This window comes from Chiloscyllium punctatum, chromosome 25 (genome assembly GCF_047496795.1).
Source record: "Chiloscyllium punctatum isolate Juve2018m chromosome 25, sChiPun1.3, whole genome shotgun sequence".
Classification (NCBI taxonomy): Eukaryota; Metazoa; Chordata; class Chondrichthyes; order Orectolobiformes; family Hemiscylliidae; genus Chiloscyllium; species Chiloscyllium punctatum.
Window position 1 is genome coordinate 86,252,822 of NC_092763.1, and position 14,299 is coordinate 86,267,120.

At 44.8% G+C, this 14,299-nt stretch overlaps 1 protein-coding gene across 3 annotated transcripts in view; it reads left to right on the forward strand.

The window, feature by feature from the left end:
- arhgef6 (Rac/Cdc42 guanine nucleotide exchange factor (GEF) 6) overlaps nucleotides 1-14,299 on the forward strand; it is a 157,578-nt gene that overhangs the window by 86,187 nt on the left and 57,092 nt on the right. For all 3 annotated transcript variants that reach the window (XM_072595638.1, XM_072595636.1, XM_072595637.1), the window contains one exon: nucleotides 13,473-13,567. In XM_072595638.1, the coding sequence (XP_072451739.1) occupies nucleotides 13,473-13,567 (95 nt within the window). The remainder of the gene's footprint in view (nucleotides 1-13,472; nucleotides 13,568-14,299) is intronic.

Sequence of the window (14,299 nt, forward strand, 5' to 3'; positions counted from 1 at the left end):
ATTTAGTTAATTGCGTGATTTGTGGGCGGCACGGTGGTTAGCACTGCTGCCTCACAGCGCCGGAGACCCGGGTTCAATTCCCGCCTCAGGTGACTCTCTGTGTGGAGTTTGCACATTCTCCCAGTGTCTGCGTGGGTTTCCTCCGGGTGCTCCGGTTTCCTCCCACAGTCCAAAGATGTGCAGGTCAGGTGAATTGGCCATGCTAAATTGCCCGTAGTGTTAGGTAAGGGGTAGATGTAGGGGAATGGGTGGGTTGCGCTTCAGCGGGTCGGTGTGGACTTGTTGGGCCGAAGGGCCTGTTTCCACACTGAAAGTAATCTAATCTAATCTAATTAGATGGTGGTCTCAAGGAAAGATTAGAAAAGAGTAAAAGATAACATCATTGAAACTTAAAAAAATCCTTTAAGTGATAGACAAGACTGGATGCAGAAAAGATGTTTTCCTTGCCTGTGTAGTCCGGAACGAGGGACCCCAGTATCAGAACACGGGGCAGGTCATTTCTGACAGACATGAGGAGGACTCTCTTCACTCAAAGTGTTGAATCTTGGGAATTTTCAAGCTGGAGGGCCGTGGAGGTTTAGACTTTGAGAATATGCAAGACAGAGATATCAAAATATCTCTGGATACTCATGACATCAAGAAATATGGGAAAATGACATAAAAATAAATGATCAGCCATGATCTACAATGACAGAGGCATTTCAAAAGGCTGATTGGTCTACTCATTCCCCAGTGGGAGCCTTGCTTTTCCTGATGTATGTTAATGATCCTGGTTTGCAGGGGACAATTCCGAGTTTACAGATTTAGACTCCACTTGGAAGCACTGCAGAAGGACATTGACAGGTTGGTGGTGTGGCCAGGAAAGTGATATGAGCTTCAATGCAAAGAAGCACAAGATGATGTCTTTTGGTTGGAAGAACTTTGAAAGTCAATATAAAGTATAAATACTAAAGTTTAGGAGCAGGAGACCTGGCCGTATATGTGCATGGACAATTAAAGGTGGCAGGACAAGTGGAGAGAGCAATTAATAAAGCATATAGTTTCTTAAGCTTTTTAATAGGGACGTAGAGAACAATAGAAAAGGGTTGGTGGTGAACTTGTATAGGACATTTGTTCATTGACTAAGCTTCAATCAGAACCCACCCCACCATCCTTACAAACTACATCAAGTACACACCCAGAATCCTCGACTGCTCCTCACGTGACAAACTCTTCATCCTCGGTATCATTCTTGTAAACCTCCTCCAATGCCAGCACATCCTTAGAAACAGAGCCCAACATTGCTCTGAATATTCCAAATGTGGTCTGACCAGAGCCTTATATAGTCTTGGCAGTACATCTCTGCTCCTGTATTCTAGTCCTCTGAAAATTATGCCAGTGTTGCATTTGCCTTCCTAACTGTCAGCTGAATCTACGTCTTAACTTTAAGAGAATTCTGAACTAGGATTCCTGAAACCTTTTGTATTTCAGATTTCCGAAGCCTTTCCCCCTTTAGAAAACTGTCTACACCTCTATTCTTTCTGCCAGTGCCTAACCTCTCACTTTGCTGAGTTGAATTCCATTGCCACTTTTTTGTCCACTCTGTTAGCCTGTCTAGCTGCTTCTGCAGCCTTGCTGTTTCCTCAACACTACCTGTTCCTTCACCTACCTGCAAACCAGTAACAATGCCCTCAGTGTAACGTGAATAATTGTGGTCCCATCACTGACCCCTCCAGAACTCCACTAGTCACTGGTTGCCTTCTGAAAAACACCCCTTTGGCTGACTGGCAGAAAGCAGATACAGATGATCATCTGCCAATGCCAGTACCTTATCCCTAACACCATGGGCCTTTTTCTTACTTAGCAGCCTCCTGTGTGGCACAAGTCAAATGCTTTCTGGAAATCCAAATAATTCACATCCACTGCCTCTCCTTTGTCTAACTTGCTCGTTTCTTCTCAAAGAATTCTAACAGATTTGTCAGGCATGACCTCTCCTTAATGAAACTGTGCTGACCCGGCCCTATTTTGCCATGCACTTCCAAATGCTCCACTGTATCCTTAATAATGAACTCGATAAAACCTTACCGACCTTACCTTAGCGGGCGGCACGGTGGTACAGTGGTTAGCACTGCTGCCTCACAGCATCAGAGACCTGGGTTCAATTCCCGCCTCAGGCGACTGACTGTGTGGAGTTTGCACATTCTCCCTGTGTCTGCGTGGGTTTCCTCTGGGTGCTCCGGTTTCCTCCCACAGACCAAAAATTGCAGGTTAGGTGAATTGGCTATGCTAAATTGCCCGTAATGTTAAGTGAAAGGATAAATGTAGGGGAATGGGTCTGGGTCGGTTGCGCTTCGGCGGGTCGGTATGGACTTGTTGGGCCGAAGGGCCTGTTTCCACACTGTAAGTAATCTAATCAACAACTGAGGTCAGACTAACTGGCCTACAGTTTTTGGTCTTCTCTCTTCCCCCGGGGGTGTTACATTTGCCGTTTTTCAGGCCTCTGTCATCCAGATACCTCGGGAAAGAGTAGGGCCCATTAAAGACTGCACTGGTAATTTGTGTGTTGAACTAGAGGACATAGGTAGGGTTCTAAGTGAATATTTTGTGTCAGTGTTGACTAGTGATAGCGACGATGCAAGTGTAGAAATAAGGGGCATGGTCTGTAATGCAATTGAAAACACTAAGATAGACAGACAGGAGTTCCGAGTGAGGAGAAAGTGAGGACTGCAGATGCTGGAGACCAGAGCTGAAAAATGTGTTGCTGGAAAAGTACAGCAGGTCAGGCAGCATCAAAGGGGCAGGAGAATCGGCGTTTTGTTCCGAGTGTAAAAACAATGACTGCAGATGCTGGAAATCAGATTCTGGATTAGTGGTGCTGGAAGAGCACAGCAGTTCAGGCAGCATCCAAGTAGCTTCGAAATCGACGTTTTGTTCCGAGTGACCTGGTGGGCTTATGTAGGTGTCTGGGCAAGATGAAATGTATCCCAGGCTGTAGAGTGAGACAAGGGAGGAAACAGTAGGGGTGCTTGCAGTAATGTTTAATTCCTGTCTGGCCACAGGAGAGGTACCAGAGGACTGGAGGACAGTCAGTGTGATACCGTTATTCAAGGAGGGAGCAAGAGATAATCCAGGAAACGACAAAGCAATCAGTCTAACCTCTGTGGTGGGGAAACAGTTGGAGACAATTCTAAACGACAGAATTATTCTGCATTTGGAAAGGCAGGGATTCATCAAGAACAGTCAGAATGGTTTGATTAAGGGAAGGCTGTGTCTGATCGAGGTGATTGAATTTTCCGACGAGGTGATCAGGTCTGTGGGTGGGGGTAATGCTATTGATGTAGTCTACTGGATTTCAGCAAGGCTTTTGATAAGGTCCCATATGGGAGTCAGGTAGCAAAGGTAAGAGCCTGTGGGATCCTTGGAAATTTGACTCCAGAATTGGGTGGAGTGGTAGGAGGCAGAGAGTGATGATTGAGGGGTGTTTTTCCAACTTGAAGTCTGTGACAAGTGGGTTCCTACAGGAGGTGGTGTTGGGGCCTTTGATGTTTGGCCCTATCTCCTTTTAATCTGAGCAGACCACTCAGAAGCTCCTGTTTGTCTGTGTTAACTTCTTTAATTGTGTCACAGACTCTCTCCCTGCCACTCAGCCAATTCTAAATAACTTAGACTTGAATGTTGGAGGGTTATCAGTCAGTTCACAGACAATGTAAAAATTCAGTAAATAGGAGGAGAGCCTTAGTTTACAGGAGGGTGTAGGTAGGCTGGACAAATGTGCTGACCACTGGGAAATGAAATTGGATCCAGCTCACTGTGAGGTGATGCACATGGGCAGGACCAACAAGGTGTGGGAATACCTGATGAACGGTAGGACCCTGGGAAGCACCAAGGATCAGAGGGACCTTGGTGTGTTCATACACTGCTCCCTTAAGGTGGGCAAAGTGGTTGAGAAGGCATATGGGATACTTGTTTTAACTAACCAAGGCACAGTGTTGAAGAGCAGGGGAGGTCATGCTGAAACTGAATGAAATGTTGGTTCAGTCACAACTGAGTATTGTGTGCAGTTCTGGTATCCCCATTGTAGGAGGGATGTGACAACAGTAGAGAGGATGCAGAGGAGATTTACCAGGATGTTCCTAGGAGAGTGATGAAGGGAGATTGGACAGATTGAGGTGGTGTTCCTTGGAGCAGAGGAGACTGAGGGTGGATATGTTTGAGGTGTACACAATTACAATGGTGTAAACAGGAAGAAAATGATCCCCTTGATGGAAGGATCAATGAGCAGGAGACATTGATACTATTGAGGGAGTCCAGCAAAGACTCTCCAGGCTGATTCCTGGGTTGGTAGGAGTGACCGATGAGGAAAGGCTGCATCAACTAGGCCTGTACTCCCTGGAATTTAGAAGAACGAGGAGGGATGTCTCATAGAAACATCTAAAATCCTGATGGGATGGGACTAAGGGTCGCAGTCTAAGAATAAGGGGTAAGCCATTCAAGACTGAGATGAGGAAGAATTTCTTCCCTCAGAGAGTTGTGACACTGTGGAATTCTCTCCCACAGGAAGCTGTTGGGGCCAGTTCATTCGATAGATTCAAGAGGGAGCTAGATGTGGCCCTTGGGGTGAAGGGGTATGGGGAGGTAGTGGGAATGGGATACTGAGATTGCATGATCATATTGAATGGTAGGGTAAGCTCGAAGGGCTGATTGGCCTCCTCCTGCAGCTATTTTCTATGCTCCTATTTTGGCTAAAGGGGCAGGAGGTTTAGAGGGGACCCATATGCATAGTATTAAATCAAGACAAAATAATTAATAATGCAAATGCAGGTTAGCAGATGTGATCTTACAGGTATATATGCACATGGTTACATGGAGATCAAAGCTGGGAAGTAAATATTCAGGGCTATGTCACATATCCAATAGACAGGCAGGAAAAAAGGAGCGCTGTAGTAGCTTTGTTAGTATAGGATATAATTAGTAAGGACACAAGAAATGATCTTGGATCATAGAGTCATAGAGATGTACAGCAAGGAAACAGACCCTTCGATCCAACCTGTCCACGCCGACCAGATATCCCAACCCAATCTAGTCCCACCTGCCAGCACCCGGCCCATATCCCTCCAAACCCTTCCTATTCATATACCCATCTAAATGCCTCTTAAATGTTGCAATTGTACCAGCCTCCACCACATCCTCTGGCAGCTCATTCCTTACACGTACCACCCTCTGTGTGAAAAAGTTGCCCCTTGGGTCCCTTTTATATCTTTCCCCTCTCACCCTAAACCTATGCCCCTCTAGTTCTGGACTCCTCGACCCCAGGGAAAAGACTTTGCCTATCAACTCTATCATTGCCCCTCATGATTTTGTAAACCTCTATAAGGTCACCTCTTAGCCACTGACGCTCCAGGGAAAACAGCCCCAGCCTGTTCAGCCTCTCCCTATAACACAAATCCTCCAACCTTGGCAACATCCTTGTAAATCTTTTCTGAACCCTTTCAAGTTTCACAACATTGTTTCTGATAGGAGGAAGACCAGAATTGCACACAGTATTCCAACAATGGCCTAACCAATGTCCTGTACAGCTGCAACATGACCTCCCAACTCCTGTACTCAATACTCTGACCAATAAAGAAAAGCATACCAAACGCCTTCTTCACTATCCTATCTACCTGCGAGTCCACTTTCAAGGAGCTATGAACCTGCACTCCAAGGTCTCTTTGTTCTGCAACACTCCCTAGGATCTTACCATTAAGCGTATAATGTTTGCTTTCCCAAAATGCAGCACCTCACATTTATCTGAATTAAACTCCATCTGCCACTTCTCAGCCCATTGGCCCATCTGGTCCAGATCCTGTTGTAATCTGAGGTAACCCTCTTCGCTGTCCACTACACCTCCAATTTTGGTGTCATCTGCAAACTTACTAACTGTACCTCTTATGCTCGCATCCAAATCATTTATGTAAATGAAAAAAAGTAGAGGACCCAGCACCGATCCTTGTGGCACTCCACTGGTCACAGGCCTCCAGTCTGAAAAACAACCCTCCACCACCACCCTCTGTCTTCTACCTTTGAGCCAGTTCTGTATCCAAATGGCTAGTTCTCCCTGTATTCCATGAGATCTAACCTTGATAATCAGTGTCCCATGGGGAACATTGTCGAATGCCTTACTGAAGTCCAAATACATCACATCTACCACTCCGCCCTCATCAATCCTCGTTGTTCCTTCTTCAAAAAACTCAATCAGGTTTGTGAGACATGATTTCCCACAAACAAAGTCGTGTTGACTATCCCTAATTGGTCCTTGCCTTTCCAAATACATGTACATCCTGTCCCTCAGGATTCTCTCCAACAACTTACCCACCACCGACGTCAGGCTCACCGGTCTATAGTTCCCTGGCTTGTCCTTACCACCCTTCTTAAACAGTGGCACCACGTTAGCCAACCTCCAGTCTTCCGGCACCTCACCTGTGACTATCGATGATACAAATATCTCAGCAAGTGGTCCTTCTCTAGCTTCCTGCAAAGTTCGAGGGTACACCTGATCAGGTCTTGGGGATTTATCCACTTTTAACCGTTTCAAGACATCCAGCACTTCCTCCTCTGTAATATGGACATTTTGCAAGATGTCACCATCTATTTCCCTACAGTCTATATCTTCCATATCCTTTTCCACAGTAAATACTGATGCAAGATATTCATTTAATATCTCCCCCGTTTTCTGTGGCTCTACACAAAGGCCGCCTTGCTGATCTTTGAGGGGCCCTATTCTCTCCCTAGTTACCCTTTTGTCCTTTATGTATTTGTAAAAACTCTTTGGATTCTCCTTAATTCTATTTGTCAAAGCTATCTCATGTCCCCATTTTGCCCTCCTGATTTCCCTCTTAAGTATACTCCTACTTCCTTTATACTCTTCTAAGGATTCACTCGATCTATCCTGTCTGTACCTGACATATGCTTCCTTCTCTTTCTGAACCAAACCCTCAATTTCTTTAGTCATCCAGCATTCCCTATACCTACCAGCCTTCCCTTTCACCATGACAGGAATATACTTTCTCTGGATTCTTGTTATCTCATTTTTGAAGGCTTCCCATTTTCCAGCCGTCCCTTTACCTGTGAACATCTGCCCCCAATTAGCCTTTGAAAGTTCTTGCCTAATACCGTCAAAATTGGCCTTTCTCCAATTTAGAACTTCAACTTTTTGATCTGGTCTATCCTTTTCCATCATTATTTTAAATCCAATTAGATTATGGTCGCTGACCCCAAAATGCTCCCCCACTGACACCTCAGTCACCTGCCCTGCCTTATTTCCCAAGAGTAAGTCAGGTTTTGCACCTTCTCTAGTAGGTACATCCACATACTGAATCAGAAAATTGTCTTGTACACACTTAACAAATTTCTTTCCATCTAAACCTTTAACACTATGGCAGTCCCAGTCGATGTTTGGAAAGTTAAAATCCCCTACCATAATCACCCTATTATTCTTACAGATAACTGAGATCTCCTTACAAGTTTGTTTCTCAATTTCCCTCTGACTATTAGGGGGTCTATAATACAATCCCAATAAGGTGGTTATCCCTTTCTTATTTCTCAGTTCCACCCAAATAACTTCCCTGGATGTATTTCCGGGAATATCCCCCTCAGCACAGCTGTAATGCTATCCCTTATCAAAAATGCCACTCCCCCTCCTCTCTTGCCTCCCTTTCTATCCTTCCTGTAGCATTTGTATCCTGGAACATTAAGCTGCCAGTCCTGCCCATCCCTGAGCCATGTTTCTGTAATTGCTATGATATCCCAGTCCCATGTTCCTAGCCATGCCCTGAGTTCATCTGCCTTCCCTGTTACGGCCCTTGCATTGAAATAAATGCAGCTTAATTTATTAGTCCTACTTGTCCCTGCCTGCCCTGACTGTTTGACTCGCTTCTGTTCTCAACTGTATCAATCTCAGATTGATCTCTTTCCTCACTATCTCCCTGGGTCCCACTTCCCCCCCCCCCCCACCTTACTAGTTTAATTCCTCCCGAGTGGCTCTAGCAAATCTCCCTGCCAGTATATTAGTCCCCTCCAATTTAGGTGCAATCCGTTCTTCTTGTACAGGTCACCTCTACACCAAAAGAGATTCCAATGATCCAAAAATGTGAAACCTTCTCCCATACACCAGCTCCTCAGCCATGCATTCATCTGCTCTATCCTCCTATTCCTGCCCTCACTCGCTCGTAGCACTGGGAGTAATCCAGATATTACTACTCTCGAGGACCTCCTTTTAAAATTTTTGCCTAACTCTCTGTAATCTCCCTTCAGAATCTCAACCTTTTCCCTTCCGATGTCATTGGTTCCAATGTGGACAATGACCTCCTGCTGGCCCCTCTCCCCCGTGAGACCATTCTGCACCCTCTTTGAGGCATCCTTGATCCTGGCACCATTCTGCTTTTTCTCTGCTGGCCACAGAAAGATCAGGCTGTACCTCGGACTACAGAATCCTCTACCACAATTGATCTCTTGGAAGCCGGTGTACCCCTCGTTGCATTAGAGCCAGCCTCAATATCAGAAACTTGGCTGTTCGTGGTACGTTCCCCTGAGAATCCATCACCCCCTACATTTTCCAAAACAGCATACCTGTTTGAAATGGGCATATCCACAAATGACTCCTGCACTAGCTGCCTACCTCTCTTACCCTTCCTGGAGTTAACCCATCTATGTGACTGTATCTGAGACTTTCCCCCCTTCCTATAACTGCCATCCATCACATACTGTTGCTGTTGCAAATTCCTCATCGCTTCTAACTGGTAAGGGGTAAATGTAGGGGTCTGGGTGGGTTGTGCTTCGGCAGGGCGGTGTGGGCTTATTGGGCTGAAGGGCCTGTTTCCACACTGTAAGTAATCTAATCTAATCTAAACTGTCTCTCCAACCGATCCACTCGATCTGATAAGATTCGCAGCCTACAGCATTTATGGCAGATATAATCCGCAGTAACCCTTAAACTCTCTTTAAACTCCCACATCTGACAAGAAGTACATATCACTCTATTAAAGACCATTTTTGCTCCTTCACAATCTACAGACCCAGAAAATAACACCAGATCACAATCACATGATGAAGGAGTAGCGCTCTGAAAGCTAGTGCTTCCAATTAAACCTGTTGGACTATAACCTGGTGTTGTGTCATTTTTAACTTTGTCCACCCCAGTCCAACACCGGCATCTCCATGTCATGACTGGTAGGAGTAGTCTATATACATGCGAATAGTAGCTATACTGTAGGACAGAATAAGGAGGAGATAATGAGGGCAAGAAATAAAGGCAGTGTACTAATCATGGGGGACTTTAATATTCATGTTGTTGGGAAAATAAAATTGGCAGAGGTAGTCACAAGGAAAAATTCATTACATGTACTCGGGCAGTTTCCCAGAAAAATATGTCGTGATCCAAATAAGGATCTGCTTTGAAATAGTGACAAAAGTGTGTTCAAATTTAGCATTCAGTTTGAGAGTGAGAAACTTAGTTTAGCAACAATTGTATTAAACTTAAATCAAAGTAATAATAAAGGAATTGGCTGGACTGGGCTAGGAAAGGACTTTCACAGTAAAGGGACTGTTGAAACAATGTCAGATGTGTAATGACTCCTGAGAGAGATATCTCAGTAAAGGTATTAGAGAAAGTCTCGACAGAGATAGTGGGTTCACTGATCATAATCTTCCAGAAATCCTTGGATTCTGAGAAAGTCCCAGAGTATTGAAAATGGCTAATGTTACACCTTTATTCGAAAGACGAAAAGCAGGTATCTATTGGCCAGTTAGTTTAACATCTGTCATTAGGAAAGTATTTGAATCTATTATAAAGAATTTACTAGCAGACTATTCAGAAATATTTAATCTGATTAGGCTGAGTCAGCATGGCTTCATGAAGAAGAAATCATACCTAACCCATTTAATAAGGTTCTTTGACGAGTTAACAAGCAGGAAGATAAAAGGGAAACAGTAGATGTCAATTTTTGGATTTTGAAAAAGGCATTAATCACTAAAAATTACCCAAAGCTTCCATCCGAGTTCAGCAGGTATTAGGGAAGGCAAATGGAATCTTTGTCTCTTCTTCAAAAGGAATGGAGTATACAAGTAGAAAGATTTTGCTAAGCACTAGGCAGGTCACAGCTGGATTACAGAGAGCAGTTTTGGGCTCCGTATCTAAGGAAAGATATCTTGGCATTGGAGACAGATTCACAAAAGTTTCATCAGGCTGATTGCTGACTTTCTTATGAAGACGATTGAGTAGTTTGGGCTTGTTGCCTGACCTACTGTGCTTTTCCAGCACCGATCTAATCGAGACTCTGATTTCCAGCATCTGCAGTCCCCACTTCCGCCTAAATTGGGCTTGTACTCATTGAAGTTGAGAGAATGTGTTGACCTTATTGAAAGATACGGGGTTGTTGGAGGACTGACTGCAAGGATGCCTGCCTTGAAGAAGTTCTCCTCCTCTCTCTACAAGGATCTCAGTGAGTCTTTCTCTCACTGCAACCCCCAGATCATCTCCTCTGCTCTGAAGCTCTTCCAACCACATCCTGAAACAGACTCGCTACCACAGCCACATCTGTACTTCACCAGTTTCCACATCTTCCCTCTCCCCATTTTACTCCAGTTCCAACCTTCCAGCTCAGCACCATCCTCATGACCTGTCCTACCTGCCAATCTTCCTTCCCACCCTACTCCCTGACCTATCACCTCCATCCCCACCTCTATCCACCTACTGCACTCTTAGCTGCCTTCTCCCCAGTCCCATCCCCTCCCATTTATCTCTCCACCCCGGAGGTTCCCAGCCTGATTCCTAATGAAGGGCTCCGGCCAGAAACGTTGATTTTCCTGCTCCTTGGATGCTGCCTGACCTGCTGTGCTTTTCCAGCACCACTTTAATCTTGACTCTGATTTCCAGCATCTGCAACCCTCACTTGTTGGAAGACTGGACAGGGGAGATGCTGAGAAGTTGTTTCCCCTTGTGGGTGAGTCTAGGGCCAGAGGGCATCATCTCAGAATAAAGGTTTGTGCATTCAGGACAGATGAAGAGTTTTTTCTCTGAGAATAGGCAATCCTTTTGTTCCCATTCATTCATGGGATGTGGATGTGACTGGTCAGGTCAGCATATGATTGATCATCGCTTGGCTGTTGAGAATCTACCACATTGTTGGTGGTCAGGAGTCACATGTAGGCCAGATCAGGCAATTTCCTTCCCTAAAGGACATTAGTGAACCACACGAGTTTTTCCAACAATCAACACCAGATTCATGGTCATCATTATTGATGGTTAATCCTGGATATTTCATTGAATTCAAATCTCATCATCTCTCTTAGATTAGATTAGATTCCATACAGTGTGGAAACAGGCCCTTCAGCCCAACCAGTCCACACCGGCCCTCCAAAGAGTAACTGACCTTGACCCATTTCCCTCTGACTAATGCACCTAACACTACGGACAATTTAGAATGGCCAATTCACCTAACCTGCACATCTTTGGACTGTGGGAGGAAACTGGAGCACCCGGAGGAAACCCACGCAGACACAGGGAGAACGTGCAAACTCCACACAGACAGTTACCCGAGGCTGGAATTGAACCTGAGACCCTGGGATGCTGGATTTATAGTCCAGTGATGATACAACCAATATCACCTCCCCAAGTGTGGAAATCTTTACCTCAGAGGGCGATCATTAAAAACCTGTCGTGGTTTTCAATATACTTGGTAAGGGGAATGGCAGGAAAGTGAATGTGAGGATTATTAGATCCACCATGATCTCATTAAATAGCGAGTAAGTTCGATGGGCTGAATAGTTATGTCTTATGGTGTGACTATTCACCTCCGGTGTAACCACTCGGGCTAAATACCAACGAACTGCAGATTCTCACAATGTGATCTGCTTCATATTGGGGAGGTGAAATGCAGACTGGGTGACCACTTCGCAGAACATCTTGTTCCATCCACAAAAGTGATCTTGAGCTTCCTGTTTGCTGCCAGTTCAACACCCCGCCCTGTACCTTGGCCAACACCTCTCTCTCTCAGGCTTGGTGCAGCAAAGCTCCATGTGAGCTGGAAGGACAGCATCTCACTGTTTGCCTGGGGACCTGCAGCCCTCTGCACTCAGTATCAAATTCAACAGTTTTAGGGCTTGACCTCCTTCGGCTGTGTCCTTACCCAACCCCCCCCCACACCAGGCTTTCTCATCACATGGCCTGTTACCACAGACAGTCTATTGTCAGACGCTAATGGTTCCCAGTAGCAGCTATCCATTCCCCCAGGCTGACCTTTTCCCATTCGTTCATCTACCCAACTGTTGTTCTCTCTCTCTGGGCTCCACCTCCCCCTATCATTTACTCCCCCACCCCTACTATCTTCAGCATATATACCAACTTTTTCAGACTACAATCAGTCCTGAGGAATGGTCACTCGACCTGAAACATTAACTCTACTTTCTCTTCACAGATACTGCCTAACCTGCTGGGTTTCTCCAGCAGTATCTGTTCTTGCATTTTTATCATGTTATTGTCACCACACGACATATGAAAACATTTTCCTGCCAATGGTGTTAGTGGAGTTGGTGCTGTAATGTATAAAGCAGTAAACTCAGTTGGCTTTATCCCATTGTTGAATGTTCTGTGGAAATCTTATTGACCAGCAATTCTATTGCTGAATGAAGTCATCATGTTGGAGACTGCGTAACAATCTGGCAGTCACTTTGTCAGGAGCAGAATGTCAAGCTGAGCCCTCAGAATGTGCTTAAATTTGTAGATATTCTTAGCACAGCTTATGTATGTCTGGTGTCCCTCAGCGAATTTCCCAAGTAATAATGCGGAATTTTAAAATGAATCTTCCCTTCTGCACACAGACTTTTCTTTCTAACTGCCTAGGGTGTTGGAAAAGAAGTGAAGGAATATTTCACAACTTGTTTATCATGTCGCAAGGTGTCAGTCATCCCAGACTCTCAGTGCCAGGCCTGCAGGCTGATCACTCTTCGGGCTAGTCAGAAACTGAGTGCCGTTTAGATATAGTCTGCCTGTACTGCTGGATTGAAGCAGCGGTGTCTGCTTTATAAATCGAGAAAAGTATCAACTCAGTATTTAATAAAGACACTCACTTGAGAGTGAATGTAAGACTTTGCAATTGCTCAGATCACAGCTGTTGGGGTTTGCATCTGATGCTGCTTGTGCCACGAGTCACGTTGAGGATAAATGTAACCCCTCATTGTAGGCTGCAGCACAGTGAGTATCTGCACCAGCATGATGATCTGAATTTCAGCTGCCAAGTCACGTTAACCTGCAAGGATATTTGCAATCGTTTGAGGCAATGTTTTGCAGAGATTGAATAGAATGTTTTGTTTTGAGCAAGGAATAAAATCTATTTGAGGCATTTGCAATTGAAAATGCATTAAGTTTTGTTTGGACTTGAAATTGAAATGAATATTGATTTTAAGGCTGTGTATATGTGGCCACATTAATGTTTAATAAATGTCTTTTCTCCTCAAAGGTTGTACAGAATATTTTGGACAATGAACGAGATTATGCAAAGGAGCTCCAGGTCTTGCTCAGCACATACCTGCGGTCACTGCAGGCCAATGACAAGTCAGTATCCAAACCTGCACCTTCTCTGATAACATGCTCATTAGACTAACAGTTTTAGATCAAAGTTCAAATTATTCACATGGTTCTTGCGATTTTGTACTTATGACTGGTCTTGGGAATATCATTCTCAACCCAGTCTTCTGGAGTGTTTGTTGCAATAACAGAGCAGTTTCCTCAGAAGCTTTCCTTCCGACTTTCTAATTTAGTGCATTTCCTTTCAGATATTTTAGTTCCTTTTTCATTCCTGCTGCAGAGCTCCTCAAGAGTGCAGTACAGTTCTCCTCTTTGTTCAGTACATTCTGGGCCCTTTGACACACTGTGACCTGGTTATGTCACAGGATAAATAATCCTGAAAATGTAGATGAGAATTTCAATTCCGTGTACTCTGGAGATGAAAGTCCGACCCTGGTAAAGTGTTAAGGAGCTGCGTGGTTACTCACTAATGCCCTGTAAGGGGTTCCAATCTGTTGTCCCTGCCCTGTCTGGCTCAAGTCTGACTGCAATGCAGTTGACTCTTAATCGCCCTCTAGTGGCTGAGCAAGAACTTGGTTACAGCAAGACTGCAAAACGTCTCTCCGAATTGACCAACACTGGCCTCGCCGGTGACCCCCACATCCTGAAGGTAAAACACATGCCTCAGCTCACCTGTTGTTTTTATTCCTGGAATGTGACCATCACTAGCTAGCCCAGTATTTACTCTCCATACCTAATTGCCTTTGAAGATGAGGGGAA